General features: G+C 47.0%; 2 gene segments (V, D, J or C); one reads left to right on the forward strand and one right to left on the reverse strand.

Annotated features, from left to right (window-relative positions):
- Positions 1-1,445: 1,445 nt before the first annotated feature.
- LOC136966223 (Ig kappa-b4 chain C region-like) lies at positions 1,446-2,743 on the reverse strand. The segment is given in 2 exon segments: positions 1,446-2,035; positions 2,712-2,743. A coding segment is annotated over 1 exon segment (246 nt).
- Positions 2,744-12,125: 9,382 nt separating this feature from the next.
- LOC136966538 (Ig kappa chain V-III region PC 4050-like) lies at positions 12,126-12,641 on the forward strand. The segment is given in 2 exon segments: positions 12,126-12,174; positions 12,310-12,641. Coding segments are annotated over 2 exon segments (381 nt in total).
- Positions 12,642-14,116: the final 1,475 nt, after the last annotated feature.

Here is a 14,116-nt window from a genome sequence, read left to right on the forward strand (position 1 = left end):
CTAACACCAACCCCAACTATCACAGTCCAGAGTTAATATGACTCCTCACTTCTGTGGTTTCCCTACCAACAATGAGGGCAGGGGAAATGTGGTGACCACTGAACTGGGGTAAGAGGGAGGTCGAGAAGTGAGGCGTGAGTTAGGAGCAGTGTTCCGATTAAAGCATCAAATACCCTTTTGTCTGCTAAACTGCAGCACTAAATGAATATGTTTTGGCTACCCGCAATGTTTGGGGCTATCTCGTTGTTATGATCAGTGACCTATGATGCACTTTTGTAAAGCTCTCTCTTGGAAGTCGCTTTGGATAAAAGCGTCTGCTAAATGCATAAATGTAAATGTAATGTAAATGTAAATGTAATGTAAATGTATTAGGTGTTGTAACATAACACTGCTGTACTATATTACTGCTTAGCAACAGTATAGTAACTAATATAAACAGATGTAGTTAACAGATATTACATTCATATGTCAACTCACCCACTCTCATGTCACAGCAGTCCTGAAAACATTTAGGCTCATAACGTTTAGATATGAAATGACTTATAGAAGAACAAAACATTATCTTTATATATCTTTTTTGAAACATGTCTCCACTGATTCTCTCATTCAGACTTAGTGTTCAACAGAGACTGTTATACATTCATCAGGCTGGTCGACATCCCTGATACTGAATAATTACTGGTCAGATCACAGTTCCTGTCAGAACTCTGACATGAAGACTTGAGAGGAAGTCACCACTTCCATTCCTGTGTTACATTCATCTCAGACAGGACTTAGATGACTCACAAGCCCCCCCTCCTCTTCCCCCATATTAATAAAACCAGCCCCCCTCACACCTGGCCCAGGCCGGGTATTTTAGACTCAACTGTTCAACTGTACATTGGAGCTGTGGGAGTGAAACTGAGATTTGCATAGTCAGGGTGGCTGGTTCTGCTACTCCCAGAAAAGAGCAGCACTCTCACCAGATGCTCACCTGGCCCCAGGGGATTAAGAAAGATTATCACTTAATTATAAGATTATAAGGGTCCTACAGATTACGGACCCTTTGTATCACAGCAGAATTAATTAATGTCTTTAAAAAATTTAATCAAACGTTATTCAGACTGAATCAGATTTGGTTGAGTCTGTCCATAGTGTGTGAACACCACAATCTCATGTTATCATGGTGGTAAAATGTAAGCTCTCCTGTAAAGCTATATGTTTTGTCATGATGACAGGTAAGTTTTTGATAAGTGATAATATATTGGATGGATATATCTACATTCAGTTACAGTTTTAGTTTCAGTGAAACAGTAATGGTTGATAATCTATCATTCTTCTTTATTACTTTCATTATCTGACAACAATAGTGTGTTGTAATGAGATATTTTCAATATACAATCCTATTTTTGGATTACTGCAATCAATATTCGTATGAATAAAGTCAAAATTCAGCAGTTTCAAGTTCAACAAGAAATCTTTATTGTCCAATAAAATAACAACATTCCAGCATCAAAGCAAAGCCAACTAACAGAGTGAATAGTGACCAAAAGCAGAACACGTCAACTTTAGCACTGATAACACCTCAGTCTACAAACAGCAGCGACAAGTGGACTCTAACAAAGCTCCCTGTTAGTCTGCATGTGAGCCATCAGGAGGACAGAGAATGGCTGAGCACAGAACAGAGTCCCAGGAGAGGAAGCAGCCCCTCTCCACAGGGCTGTGTGAGCCTGGGGCTACTCAGAACACTGCTCTCTCTTCAGGGTGTGAGTGACCGTAGGCTGGGAGCTTTGGTGGGCCTCACAGGTCACCTCCAGCACCTTGGCCCACTCCTGGGCAGTGAGAGTCAGGGTACTGCTCCAGCTGTACTGGCCGTCCTTCTCCAGGAGCCCCCTGCTGGCCTCCTGGCCCTTCTTGCTGCTCCCGTCCACCTTCCAGCTGAGTGTCCAGTCTGAGGGGAAGCCCTTGTTGGCCAGACACATCAGCGTGGCCGTACTCTTACTGGACAGTTCCTCACTGGAGGGGGGCAGCACCGTCAGGGTGGGGGCACGGTTGCCTGGAGACAAACACAATACGTCAGATTCCACAACTACACAGCAGTTTAAGAGATTGTCTTTGATGGCAGAGATGGACTTCTACTATTTCAACCAACGACTCGAACCTTAGGATCAGTTTGAAAACATCAATACGTTTTCATAGTGTATCAAACCGATTAATGCAATTTAATACATGAACATGAGTTAGTATATTGATATATTAGGAAACAAATGAAGGTGTTCTTTCAGGAAATGACAATGTCATTTCAGGTATAGGATGTAATAAATTGAGCCTGGCAAAATGTCTAAATCTACAGTGTATTTCATGAATAGACAAAATAGATATTAACATAAGTATAGATATCAAAATGAAAGGGCTTACATAACCAAAAACCACATGTCAAATCGTGTTAAATGATGAGAAAATCCACCCATGAACAAACGGCTTTAACATAAAGCAAGAACACAAGAAACTTTGTGATCAAGCTGTTTTAAAGGATTCAATAGAAAGTAGATCAATGAAGAAGAAAAAAAAGTATGATCTCTAAGGTTGGAATGGTCTAACCATGCTGGTTTCAATAAAATAAAAAAACTAAATAGAAGTGAACACTGAAGAAAAAAAAAATATCTCGACATTTCTATAAAAAAGCAGACACTCAAAAAGTTACATCCCTTTAAGTCAAGTTTTTCACTTACTTCCAACATCCAGTCTGGTACCGCCACCAAATGTGTACCACAGTGATACAATCCCTATCACTGCCCGTACAAAAACCTCCCTCCTATTGCTGCTGAATTCACAGCTTCTTTAGACTTTAGTTAAGTTGTTTAAAAAGCAATAATACTTCCTGAGTGATCCCTTTTAATAGCTACTTTAGTGAACAATGAAAAAACCTTTGAGTTTAACATTTATTTTCCATAAAAAATTCTGATACGCAATGATTCAGAATTTTCATAATTGTTGAAAAAAATATATTCGGAGAAGTGACAGTTGATGTAAAGATCTATTAACACAAACAAAGAGAATATTCAATCTTTTTCAGATACTTACTTCCAACATCCAGTCTGGTGCCTCCACCGAAAGTCCACCACAGTGATTGACTCTGGTTAAGTCGCCGTACAAAAACCTCTGTGTGTTGTGATGCTGCAGCTCTACCAGAGCACACAGCTGCTGTCTGCTACAACCTGGACTCACAAAACACTGCACTGTAGTACAGCATACTACACTATCCTGCACTACACTCTCTCCAACAGCAGCTGAGGTTCTGTCTCCAACATCATGTGAGTTGGGTCCTTCTTGTATTCCTATTCCATGTTTCAGGACCTACTCTGGTGAACCTCTCATGTGTCGTCCTCACCAGAGTCCATGACAACAGAAGAGCCTCCAGCCTTTGATCCACTGTTAGTATTCCTCCATATTGTCCACAGGCTAGAGAGCAGCTGGGACAGTGATCCATGTTGTATATTCCTTTATTCTACATGCTGATCCCAGACTTAACAGTAGAGGTGAAGTCACAGAGGACAGACTCCACTAGCAGAGAATCCCAGCTGTAGTTGACACAAGTGTTCACTGACTGATTTGAGGAACTTAGTCCAAGCATGAGTGAACAGGCTGCTGATAGCATGCATCACCACATGAGGAAGATGAACTCTGCTTATAGTCTTGTCAGAATGACAGAAATGTCAACAATATTTCAGGCAGAAGGTTATTGACATCCTGAATGTGAGGATGCTGTTCATCGACTATTAGTACTCCGAAGGCTATGGGTGCTGAAAACAATTCACCGCCAGAAGAGTAGGTGGCGCTGCACTGCGATGCTAGCTAGGTTATGGAAAAGTCGGAGCAAATTTACAAATTAGCCGTTTCATCAATAAATAAGCACATTTTCAGCAACTACACTGCCCATTTCTCGTCACATTTTAATTCAGATGCTGATTTACATGTACTGTTTAGCTGAAATATGAATTGTAAAAACTTGCAATGGCGGTCAAAGGATTCTGTTCGTCTTTTTGGTCACGGCAACCCCGCCCCCGCCCCTGACGCAAGCGGTTCTGAATACGGACCAATCACAGCCAAGGGGTATCCGTATAATGACGGACGGACGGACGGATAGTCAGGAAAATCAAGAGGTGCACGTTGATGAAGAAAGTGTTTTGTCCGTCTCTTCATAAACGGAGTGACTAAGTTCAGTTGAGTTCTGGATTTTAATAAGTATTATCAATCTGTAGATTGGGAGAGAAAACCAGACCTCTGACAATGAATGACAACACAACATCAGGCTTAGGTCTCAATCATGTCTCTCAGCTCTGAAAGCCGGAGGACCATCTTTTATAGGGCACAGGAATGTAAATATAGATAGTGACAGTCAGTCAGTAATGACGTTACAACAGTCTCAGAGGAAGAGATTCACAGCTCCCAACACATGCCCACTCAGACTAGAGAGATCATAGTTGGCGCTCTCCTTGTAGTCATAGGACGTTTACCCAGTACCCAGTATCCCTGACACATAGACACAATCTACTCTTATTAATAGCAAGCTTACATGAGAACATACTAACTAGTATCCAATGACTAGTTATATTGATTAGTGAATAATGTAAGCACACCGGAAATCGCAATTTCTTCCACAACGTAGAGCTCTCCGAGGGGCTCTCCGAGGGCGTTCCACATCGGAGAGGGCGTTCCCTGTGTCCGTCTCCGTGAAAACGGAGTAGTATAAATCGGCCTAAGTCGCTTTGGATAAGAACGTCTGCTAAATGACTAAATGTAAATGTGGAATATAGGAGGCGGCAGGAGGAGGAGCATGCACCCCTTCACATCAATGGATCCGAAGTGGAAAAGGTCAGCTGCTTCAGGTTCCTCAGGGTGGACATCAGAAATGATCTCACCTGGTCTGCTCACACGGACAAGGTGGTCAAAGCAGCCCGGAAACGCCTCTTCTTCCTGAGGAGACTGAAGAAGTTTGGCATGGACTCAGTCATCCTCACTAACTTTTACAGATGTACTATAGAGAGCATACTGACTGGTTGCATCACAGTGAGGTATGGGAGCTGCACAGACAGGGGCCCTACGTAGTGTGGTCCGGTCTGCTGAGTTCATCATCGGCAGGAAGCTCCCAGCCCTACAGGACACCTACCACACACGATGCCTCACGAAAGCTGCCAGGATTCTAAGAGACTGTTACCACCCATCCTTCAGTCTTTTTACCCCGTTGCCTTCTGGCAGGCGATACCGCAGCATTTGGTCTCGCACACGTAGACTGGACAACAGTTTCTTTCCAAGGGCCATCAGGCTTCTGAATGGACATTGATACACTTCTCACTTGTCACTTTACATACTGTCACTTTCAGCTACTGGTTGCACTATCAGCAATATTGCACTAATTGTACTTCACGTGTCTTAGGTTAGTATAGGTTTATAAGGTTAGTATAGGTTATTATGTGTATTAGAGGTTTAGTATACTGTATTGAATATTGTATATTATTTGTATATTTAACAAACTATGTTCTGTGTACTTACCGTATTTTCAGAAGAAAACATATATAAATCACACTGGACTATAAGTTGCATTTATTTAGAAATGTATTTTGCAAAATCCAAGACCAAGAACAGACAGTTAATCTGGAAAGGCAAGTTATTCAACTACACAATAGCACACAGAACAACAGGATGAATATGTGTCGGTATGTTAACGTAACACATTAACAGTTGTTCAGCTACAGCCAGCGAGTCCAACAAGGTACCGGTAAGCTAGTTCACCAAGCTCCCGATCTCATTCCACATCACTAAATCCATTGAATGCGGCTGTAGACGGTAATGTTTATCCGTTGGTTCATATCAGTCAGTATGAATTTGTCAGGGTGTGAGGAGGGGTAGGACCCAAATGCAAGGGAGTACACAGCCATACTGAAAATAAAGGGTTTATTCCCAAAAAAAAAAACAGGGACACGGATAGGGTACTCACAGTCAGGTATGGTAATGACAAGACAAGACACAAAACATAAACCTAAATACACAGAACCAAACGACACAGGTGGACACAATGACGCTAACGAGACACAGGTGAAGACAATGACAGGGAAACACTAGGACAGGGCAAAACCAAAAACAGGGGGGCACGGCTGTGGCCGTGACAGGACCCCCCTCTCAAGGGACGTCACATAAGGCAGGGCAGGGGGTTGGAGCAGGTCCGGAGGTCGGCCCGGAGGCAGGGCAGAGGGCCGACGCAGGTCCGGGGGTCGACCCGGAGGCAGGGCAGAAGGCCGGCGGCCCGGAGGCCAGAGCAGGTCCAGGGAACCACCCGGGGGCAGGACGGGCACAGGGGACGGGCACGGGGGACAGGAGGCGCCTGGGAGCGCGGACGAGGGGGCGCCTGGGAGCGCGGACGAGGGGGCGCCTGGGAGCGCGGACGAGGGGGCGCCTGGGAGCGCGGACGAGGGGGCGCCTGGGAGCGCGGACGAGGGGGCGCGGACGAGGGGGCGCCTGGGAGCGCGGACGAGGGGGCGCGGACGAGGGGGCGCCTGGGAGCGCGGGCGCGGGGGCGCGGACGAGGGGGCGCCTGGGAGCGCGGACGAGGGGGCGCCTGGGAGCGCGGACGAGGGGGCGCCTGGGAGCGCGGACGATGAGGCGCCTGGGAGAGTGGGCACGGTGGCAGGCTGCGGCCAGGAGTCCTCGGGCGGAGGAGGTGGGGACCAGGAGTCCTCGGGCGGAGGAGGATGCGGCCAGGAGTCCTCGGGCGGAGGAGGATGCGGCCAGGAGTCCTCGGGCGGAGGAGGATGCGGCCAGGAGTCCTCGGGCGGAGGAGGCGGCGGCCAGGAGTCCTCGGGCGGAGGAGGATGCGGCCAGGAGTCCTCGGGCGGAGGAGGCGGCGGCCAGGAGTCCTCGGGCGGAGGAGGCGGCGGCCAGGAGTCCTCGGGAGGAGGCGGCGGCCAGGAGTCCTCGGGCGGAGGAGGCGGCGGCCAGCGGGGCACAGGGCAGGAACGAGGCAGGGGCACAGGGCAGGAACGAGGCAGGGGCACAGGGCAGGAACGAGGCAGGGGCACAGGGCAGGAACGAGGCAGTGGCACAGGGCAGGAACGAGGCAGGGGCACAGGGCAGGAACGAGGCAGGGGCACAGGGCAGGAACGAGGCAGGGGCACAGGGCAGGAACGAGGCTGGGGCACAGGGCAGGAACGAGGCAGGGGCACAGGGCAGGAACGAGGCAGGGGCACAGGGCAGGAACGAGGCAGGGGCACAGGGCAGGAACGAGGCTGGGGCACAGGGCAGGAACGAGGCTGGGGCACAGGGCAGGAACGAGGCTGGGGCACAGGGCAGGACCGAGGCTGGAGTACAGGGCAGGAACGGGGCTGGGTACCGGCGGCAGGCGGCCGAGACTCCCCGGCAGGCACAGCCTCAGTGCTCTGGGTGCTGGGCGGCACAACCTTTTTCGTTCGGGCGCAGGGCGACACAACCTCAGGATGAGGCAGGGGCACAGGGCAGGATCGAGGCAGGGGCCCAGGGCAGGACCGAGGCTGGAGTCGGGGTTCAGGCTGGGGCTGGAGCCGGGGTAGGAACCAGGACTTGGGGTGGGCCCTCCGCTGCAGGCTTCGGGGTCCACCACGGGTAAGTCGGGTCCCTAGGAAAGGGTTCAGGGAACTCTCTGCTGGGTCCATTTGTGGTCTTGTCATTCTGTCAGGGTGTGAGGAGGGGTAGGACCCAAATGCAAGGGAGTACACAGCCATACTGAAAATAAAGGGTTTATTTCCGAAAAAAACAGGGACACGGATAGGGTACTCACATAGACAGGTATGGTAGATCAGAACTGGCATAACATAACATATACCGTATTTTCCGGATTATAAATCACACTTTTTTTCATAGTTTGGCTGGTCCTGCGACTTATAGTCAGGTGCGACTTATATATCAAAATATATATAATTTAACATGTTTTTAAATGTTAATTCTGTCACGGCCACAGCCGAGCTGTGCATCTGACAATAAAAGACTTTAACTTGAACCATCAGAACCCACAACAATCATGACTTTGATTATCAGCGTTGTGTGGATCCTAACTCTTTTCATTCAGGGTAAGAAGTCAATAACATTCATTTACATTTAGTCATTTAGCAGACGCTCTTATCCAGAGCGACTTACAGTAATGACAGGGACATTCCCCCCGAGGCAAGTAGGGTGAAGTGCCTTGCCCAAGGACACAACGTCAGTTTGCATGACCGGGAATCGAACTGGCAACCTTCGGATTACTAGTCCGATTCCCTCACCGCTCAGCCACCTGACCCTATATATACCCCATTCCTAAAAAAGGTGTTTAAGTATACTGTACATGTGATGTCAGATGCATGTCTTTTCAAAGTCAAAACATTTCAAATGTTGTCATGTTCAACATTGTGTTTAACAAGCTCTACGTTGTCTCTTTTGTTGAGTCCAGAGGACAGATCACTGTGACTCAGACTCCTGCAGTGACAGTTGTTCTCCCAGGACAGACTGGAGTCTCTCTGCAGTGTATCCCCCAGTAGAGGGCGTAGTAGGCCTGTGTAAGTCCTCTGCCCTCTTACACATGGTTCAGATTTTACTTAGTTCTATTTAAATGACACAAGGCTTCCAGCTTGATCCAGTGAGGAGACAGTAGAGACTGACAGTACATGATGAGCTAAGATGTTGACATGTGCAGCAACCTCACTGAGACTGAGCTCCCTTGGTGCCTTCAGCACCAGACACACCACCTCCACCCAGCACCCAAGCTCTCCATGTACAGCACCAGACACACCACCTCCACCCAGCACCCAAGCTCTCCATGTACAGCACCAGACACACCACCTCCACCCAGCACCCAAGCTCTCCAAGTTCAGCACCCCTTAAGTTTCCTTCTCCTCAGCTCATTGAGGAACAGCAAAGCTGCACCTCATTCCCTTAACAGCCTCTCTGCCTACAAAAGCAGATACACAGCAAGACAGAGGGAGAAAGCACTACCTGAGGGAGGAAAGACAGGTGACAGGTGGATTGGGCACCAAGGAATGAAGACCCTGAACTGACCTGTTCTTGTCAGTGTACTCTGCGGAGTAAAGGCATCGCCAGGGTGACCAGCTGAAAAGGATTGATCTAATCACTGTGTTTGTACCCTGAAGGTGCGGATTGAGGCTACAAAAGGAGGAAGAGAAGAACGTAGAAGGGGGCGAGGGGATGGAACTGTTAATATATGTATCCCCTGGAATTGATGTGTGTATTGAATGAAGAATACAAGGAGCACCACAATATCGTTTTTGCCTTGTCTCTGGTTTTCTTTATTAATATGCCGTCACTGTTGTGCCGTAATATAGTGGGATGAAAACTATTACCATACAAACGCTCACATTGGTGGAGAATGCGAGTGTTTACATTTACATTACATTTACATTTATTCATTTAGCAGACGCTTTTATCCAATGCGACTTCCAAGAGAGAGCTTTACAAAGTGAATAGGTCACTGATAACAACAAGTTAGCCCCCAAAAAACGTTGCGGGTAGCCAAAACATGAAGCACATATTGTGAACAACTAAAATAAAAGCCAAAGGGAAGAACCACAAGAGCATGTAGTTAAACAAGTTACAATTAAACAACATGAATCGCTATAAGTGCAAGTGTACCTGTAGAAAAGCAAGCAACAGTAAAACATATTTCAACAATTTAACCACTAACCAACAAGAGCAGCAAGGCTCTAAGCAAGAGTCATTGTGATCCTTGAGAAAACTAACATGGGGTCCAGCAAACCATTCCTAAGTACCGTTGCACTCCCGGAACAAGTGCGTCTTGAGCCTTTAACCAAGTTCCCCCGGATAAGGACGAAGAAAGACCGACCAACATGAGTGAGGCAATCCTGGCCCAGCTGGCGGCGTGTGCGGCCAAACAGACGCTGTTATTAGAGACAATCCAACATGATATGGCTAGAGAAAGGCCAGAACCGCGGAGGGCCCCCCCAAGGGTGAACACCCTCATCCCCAGACTGTCCAGTGAGGATGACATCGAAGCATACCTCACAGCGTTCAAGAGGACAGCTAGAAGAGAGGGATGGCCAGGTGATGAATGGGTAGGGCTGATTGCGCCTTTACTAACAGGACCAGCACAGGCTGCATATTATGATTGAAGTGAGGACGCTGAGGTGGGCTACCACCGCCTGAAAACTGAGATTTTAGCCCGGTATCACCTAACACCCCGGGAACAGCACAAATATTCCACGGGTGAACCTATACAGAGGGTGAGTCTCCGGGGAGGGCAACTCTTCCAGTTGGCACGGCTAGTTAAAGGCTGGTTGGGGTTGGCCCAATCAGTGTCCGAAGTGTTAGAGACTATTGCAATCGACAAGTGTTTGAGGGAGCTACCAACGAGTTTGCTCAGAACGGTGAGCCAGAGTGACCCACAGTGCATGGACAACCTTGTAAAGGCTATTGACGCATGTGGTGCCACCGAAGCTTTGGTGAATGCTGGGAGGCGAGAGAGGCCAGCGAGAGGACCGCCAGCCACAGAAGGCAAAGACGGAGGCGGTGAGACAGTGGCCGAGACCAACCACAAAGAAGGCAGTGCGGGCCTTCCTAGGACTGACAGGGTATTACAGGCGCTTCATCCCTAATTATGCTACCACAGCAACCCCACTAACAGACCTGACCAAGGACTATAAGCCAGTATGGGCGGTATGGACGGACGCTACGGAATGGGCTTTTACTAGCCTGAAATCCTTGTTGTGTACAAACCCTGTGTTGAGAATGCCTGATTTTAACAGCCTTTTTACCGGGTTTCCAGATGCGTCAGACACTGGGATAGGGGCGCTGCTGTCGCAGGGTGAGGGAGAGGAGGCGCATCCCCTCGTGTATATCAGTCGCATGCTTTCCAACAGAGAACGGAAGTATGCCGCCGTGGAAAGGGAAGCCTTTAAGATATTAAATGGCCACTGGAATACTTGAGGTACTACCTTTTAGGAAGAAGTTTCCGCCTAGTCACGGACCACACCCCCCTAAAGTGGATGACGGGACAGACGGACTCCAACAGTAGGGTTACAAGGTGGTTTCTGGCGTTACAGGCCTTTTGACAAGTTTGACGTTGTGCATACAGTACCAGTCAAAAGTTTGGACACAGTACTGTAAACCAAGTTGCATGGGAATGCGGATGCGCTGTCTCGCCGTGACCGTTAGTGGCTGGCGCAAGACCCTTTAGGTCTGACTTGTTGGGGGGGTTATGCAAGAGGGCAGAGGACTTATACAGGCCTACTATGCCCTCTACTGGGGGGCAAGGCAGAGTAAAGGCCAGGGTGACCAGCTGAAAAGGATTGCACTAATCACTGTTTTTGTACCATGAAGGTCCAGATTGAGGCTACAAAAGGAGGAAGAGAACAACGGAGATATGTATCCCCAGGAATTGATGTGTGTTTTGAATGAAGAATACAAGGAGCACCACAATATAGTTTTTTCTTGCCTTGTCTCTGGTTTCCTTTATTAATATGCCGACACTGTTGTGCCGTAATATAGTGGGATGAAAACTATTACCATACAAATGCTCACACATGATCTATGACCTTGTTGATACAGGAAACAAGCCTAACCAAACATCTTACTATCATTGTATCAATATGATTAACAAGCTTCAGGATACTCTTTTCAAAATGACTTACTTGAAGTTCTTAAGGAGTACTGACGCAGATTTTGTCATTTACTTTGTACAGTATATGATTTGTTAATTCTGCCAGTTTTTCTTTAAAGCCTCTTTACTTACAGGAATTGTTCTGTGCTCAGCTGTTCTCTGTCCTGCTCATTTATAACATGTAGACTAACAGGAAGCTTTGCCCTTGTCACTATCAATAGTGGAACCTGAAAAGCACTTATACTTGTTTTACATTCATTTGTGGAATGTGGCATAATGAGTGTTTGCGTTTGTGATATAATGAGTGGTTTGTGGTAAAATGAGTGTAGTAATGAACCAATCTGTTGAACTACAGTTTCTCTGTGGGTCCAAGAAAGTCTGTCTGTACAGAGAGGACACTTTGCATAGGCAGCACATGCTTCAGTGGTCTGGGAGTGTTTATAGTCCTGTGAGTTTAACACTTCATGACTGAGAGCTGTCCTTCATGACAACAGAACTCACAACAACCATGACTCTGATCACCATCTTCATCTGGACTCTAGCTGTCTACATACAGGGTAAGAAAGTTCTGTCATGTAACAGAATTTTATCAATTTCAGTATTACCTCTAATGTTAATTGTTTTCTGCAATGCGTATGCTTTGTATTATCAAGATGTATCCTTAATATTTGTTTTTCCTTTTTCATATCCAGAGTCCAGAGGGCAGTACACTCTGACTCAGAGTCCTGCAGTGAAAGCTGTTCCTGCAGGAGAAACAGTCTCCATAGCCTGTAGAGTTAGTAGTCCTGTGCACTATAATGGTGATCACTGTCTAGCCTGGTACCTCCAGAGACCTGGAGAAGCTCCTAAACTCCTCATTTACTACGCTACAACACTTCAGTCTGGGACTCCATCTAGATTCAGTGGTACAGGATCACGTAGTGACTTCACTCTGACCATCAGCGGAGTCCAGGCTGAAGATGCAGGAGATTACTACTGTCAGAGTTTACACTACCCTAACAGTGTTCATGTGTTCACACAGTGATACAGAGCCGTACAAAAACCTCCCTCGATCAGACTGCACAGTGACTGCACTGCTACAGCTGAGACCTACTGCAGGTGCTGAGAGGGAAGAGAAAGTGACATGGAACACTGACTGGCCTTTGTCACACTGAGCTGAATATATCAGTGGTGTTCATTATAATATTTGTGTAAATAACCAGGCAGGAGACTCAGGTGGCTGAGCGGTTAGGGAATTGGGCTAGTAATCCGAAGGTTGCTGGTTTGATTCCTGGCCGTGAAAAATGACGTTGTGTCCTTGGGCAAGACACTTCACCCTACTTGCCTCGGGGGAATGTCCCTGTACTTACTGTGAGTCGCTGTGGATAAGAACGTCTGCTAAATGTAAATGTAGGAGACGGTTTGTGTCGTTTAGTCAAATCACAAAACCCTGTGAACACTACTTCTTCTTCCTCAATAATAATCTGATGCTTGTTCATCTCAGAGTGTGCAGGTGACATCCTGATGACCCAGAGTTCTGCAGCGGTGTCAGTCTCGCCTGGAGATCCTGCCACTCTCAGCTGCAAAGCCAGCAGTAACATCAATGATGACCTAGCCTGGTACCATCACAAACCTGGACAAGCTCCCAAATCAGCTTTAATGAGGCCTTTATATCAGGCAGGTATCATTATATCAACGTCCAGGCTGAAGATGCAAGAAATTACTACTGTCAGCAGATTACTACTGTAGCTTTCCCGTTCACACAGTGAAATACATCCATACAAAAACCTCCCTGTAATGGTGGAAATTCAAGTGGCACTGTGTAGATCTGAGTAGTCAAGAGATGTGGTTTTAATACAATGTATTTAGATTATACAATTACGTAATATTAAACAAAGCTTTGCTGATCAGTCATTACGAAGGAGGTGCAAGCCACAGGTCGTTCGCAAGAGTGATGAAGAACAACCCTAAAACCCTGCCTTATATAAACTTTAGATCAAATGGTTCTTCTGATGGTCAATCCATCAATGTAGCAAACTCTGTGATTGGTCAGCACTGCTCAGTGACAGTTTGACTCCATACCAAGTGTCCCACAGTTCTTTGATGCCCCAGCTCCCTCTCTAAAAAAGGAGATGGTTAATGATACACAAACAGGACACAGGACACAATCTCCTTGGCCAAAAGGTTAGGTCAGCTCGCTCAACTGAGATAACAATCTCCCCCAACCCCCAGACCTAACTAAGACCCTCTGGCTCTTAGTTAGGTATCATAAAACAACACCACAGTAAACCACAACACAGAGCCTCAGTTTCTAACATTCGTCTGTCTATAACAAAGGAACTTACTTTTTACTGCTTAAAGAAACATAGATATTGTAACTATGTCAAAAACTGCCATAACACTCCCCAACCCTTGAGGAATCACTACTGTCTCCTCACTGTCTCATGTCTCAAGCCTCATGTCATTTAAATAGAACTAAGTCATGTAGCGGACCGTACATTGTACAGGATGAGGGAGAGG

The sequence above is a fragment of the Osmerus mordax genome, chromosome 22 (assembly GCF_038355195.1).
Source record: "Osmerus mordax isolate fOsmMor3 chromosome 22, fOsmMor3.pri, whole genome shotgun sequence".
Classification (NCBI taxonomy): Eukaryota; Metazoa; Chordata; class Actinopteri; order Osmeriformes; family Osmeridae; genus Osmerus; species Osmerus mordax.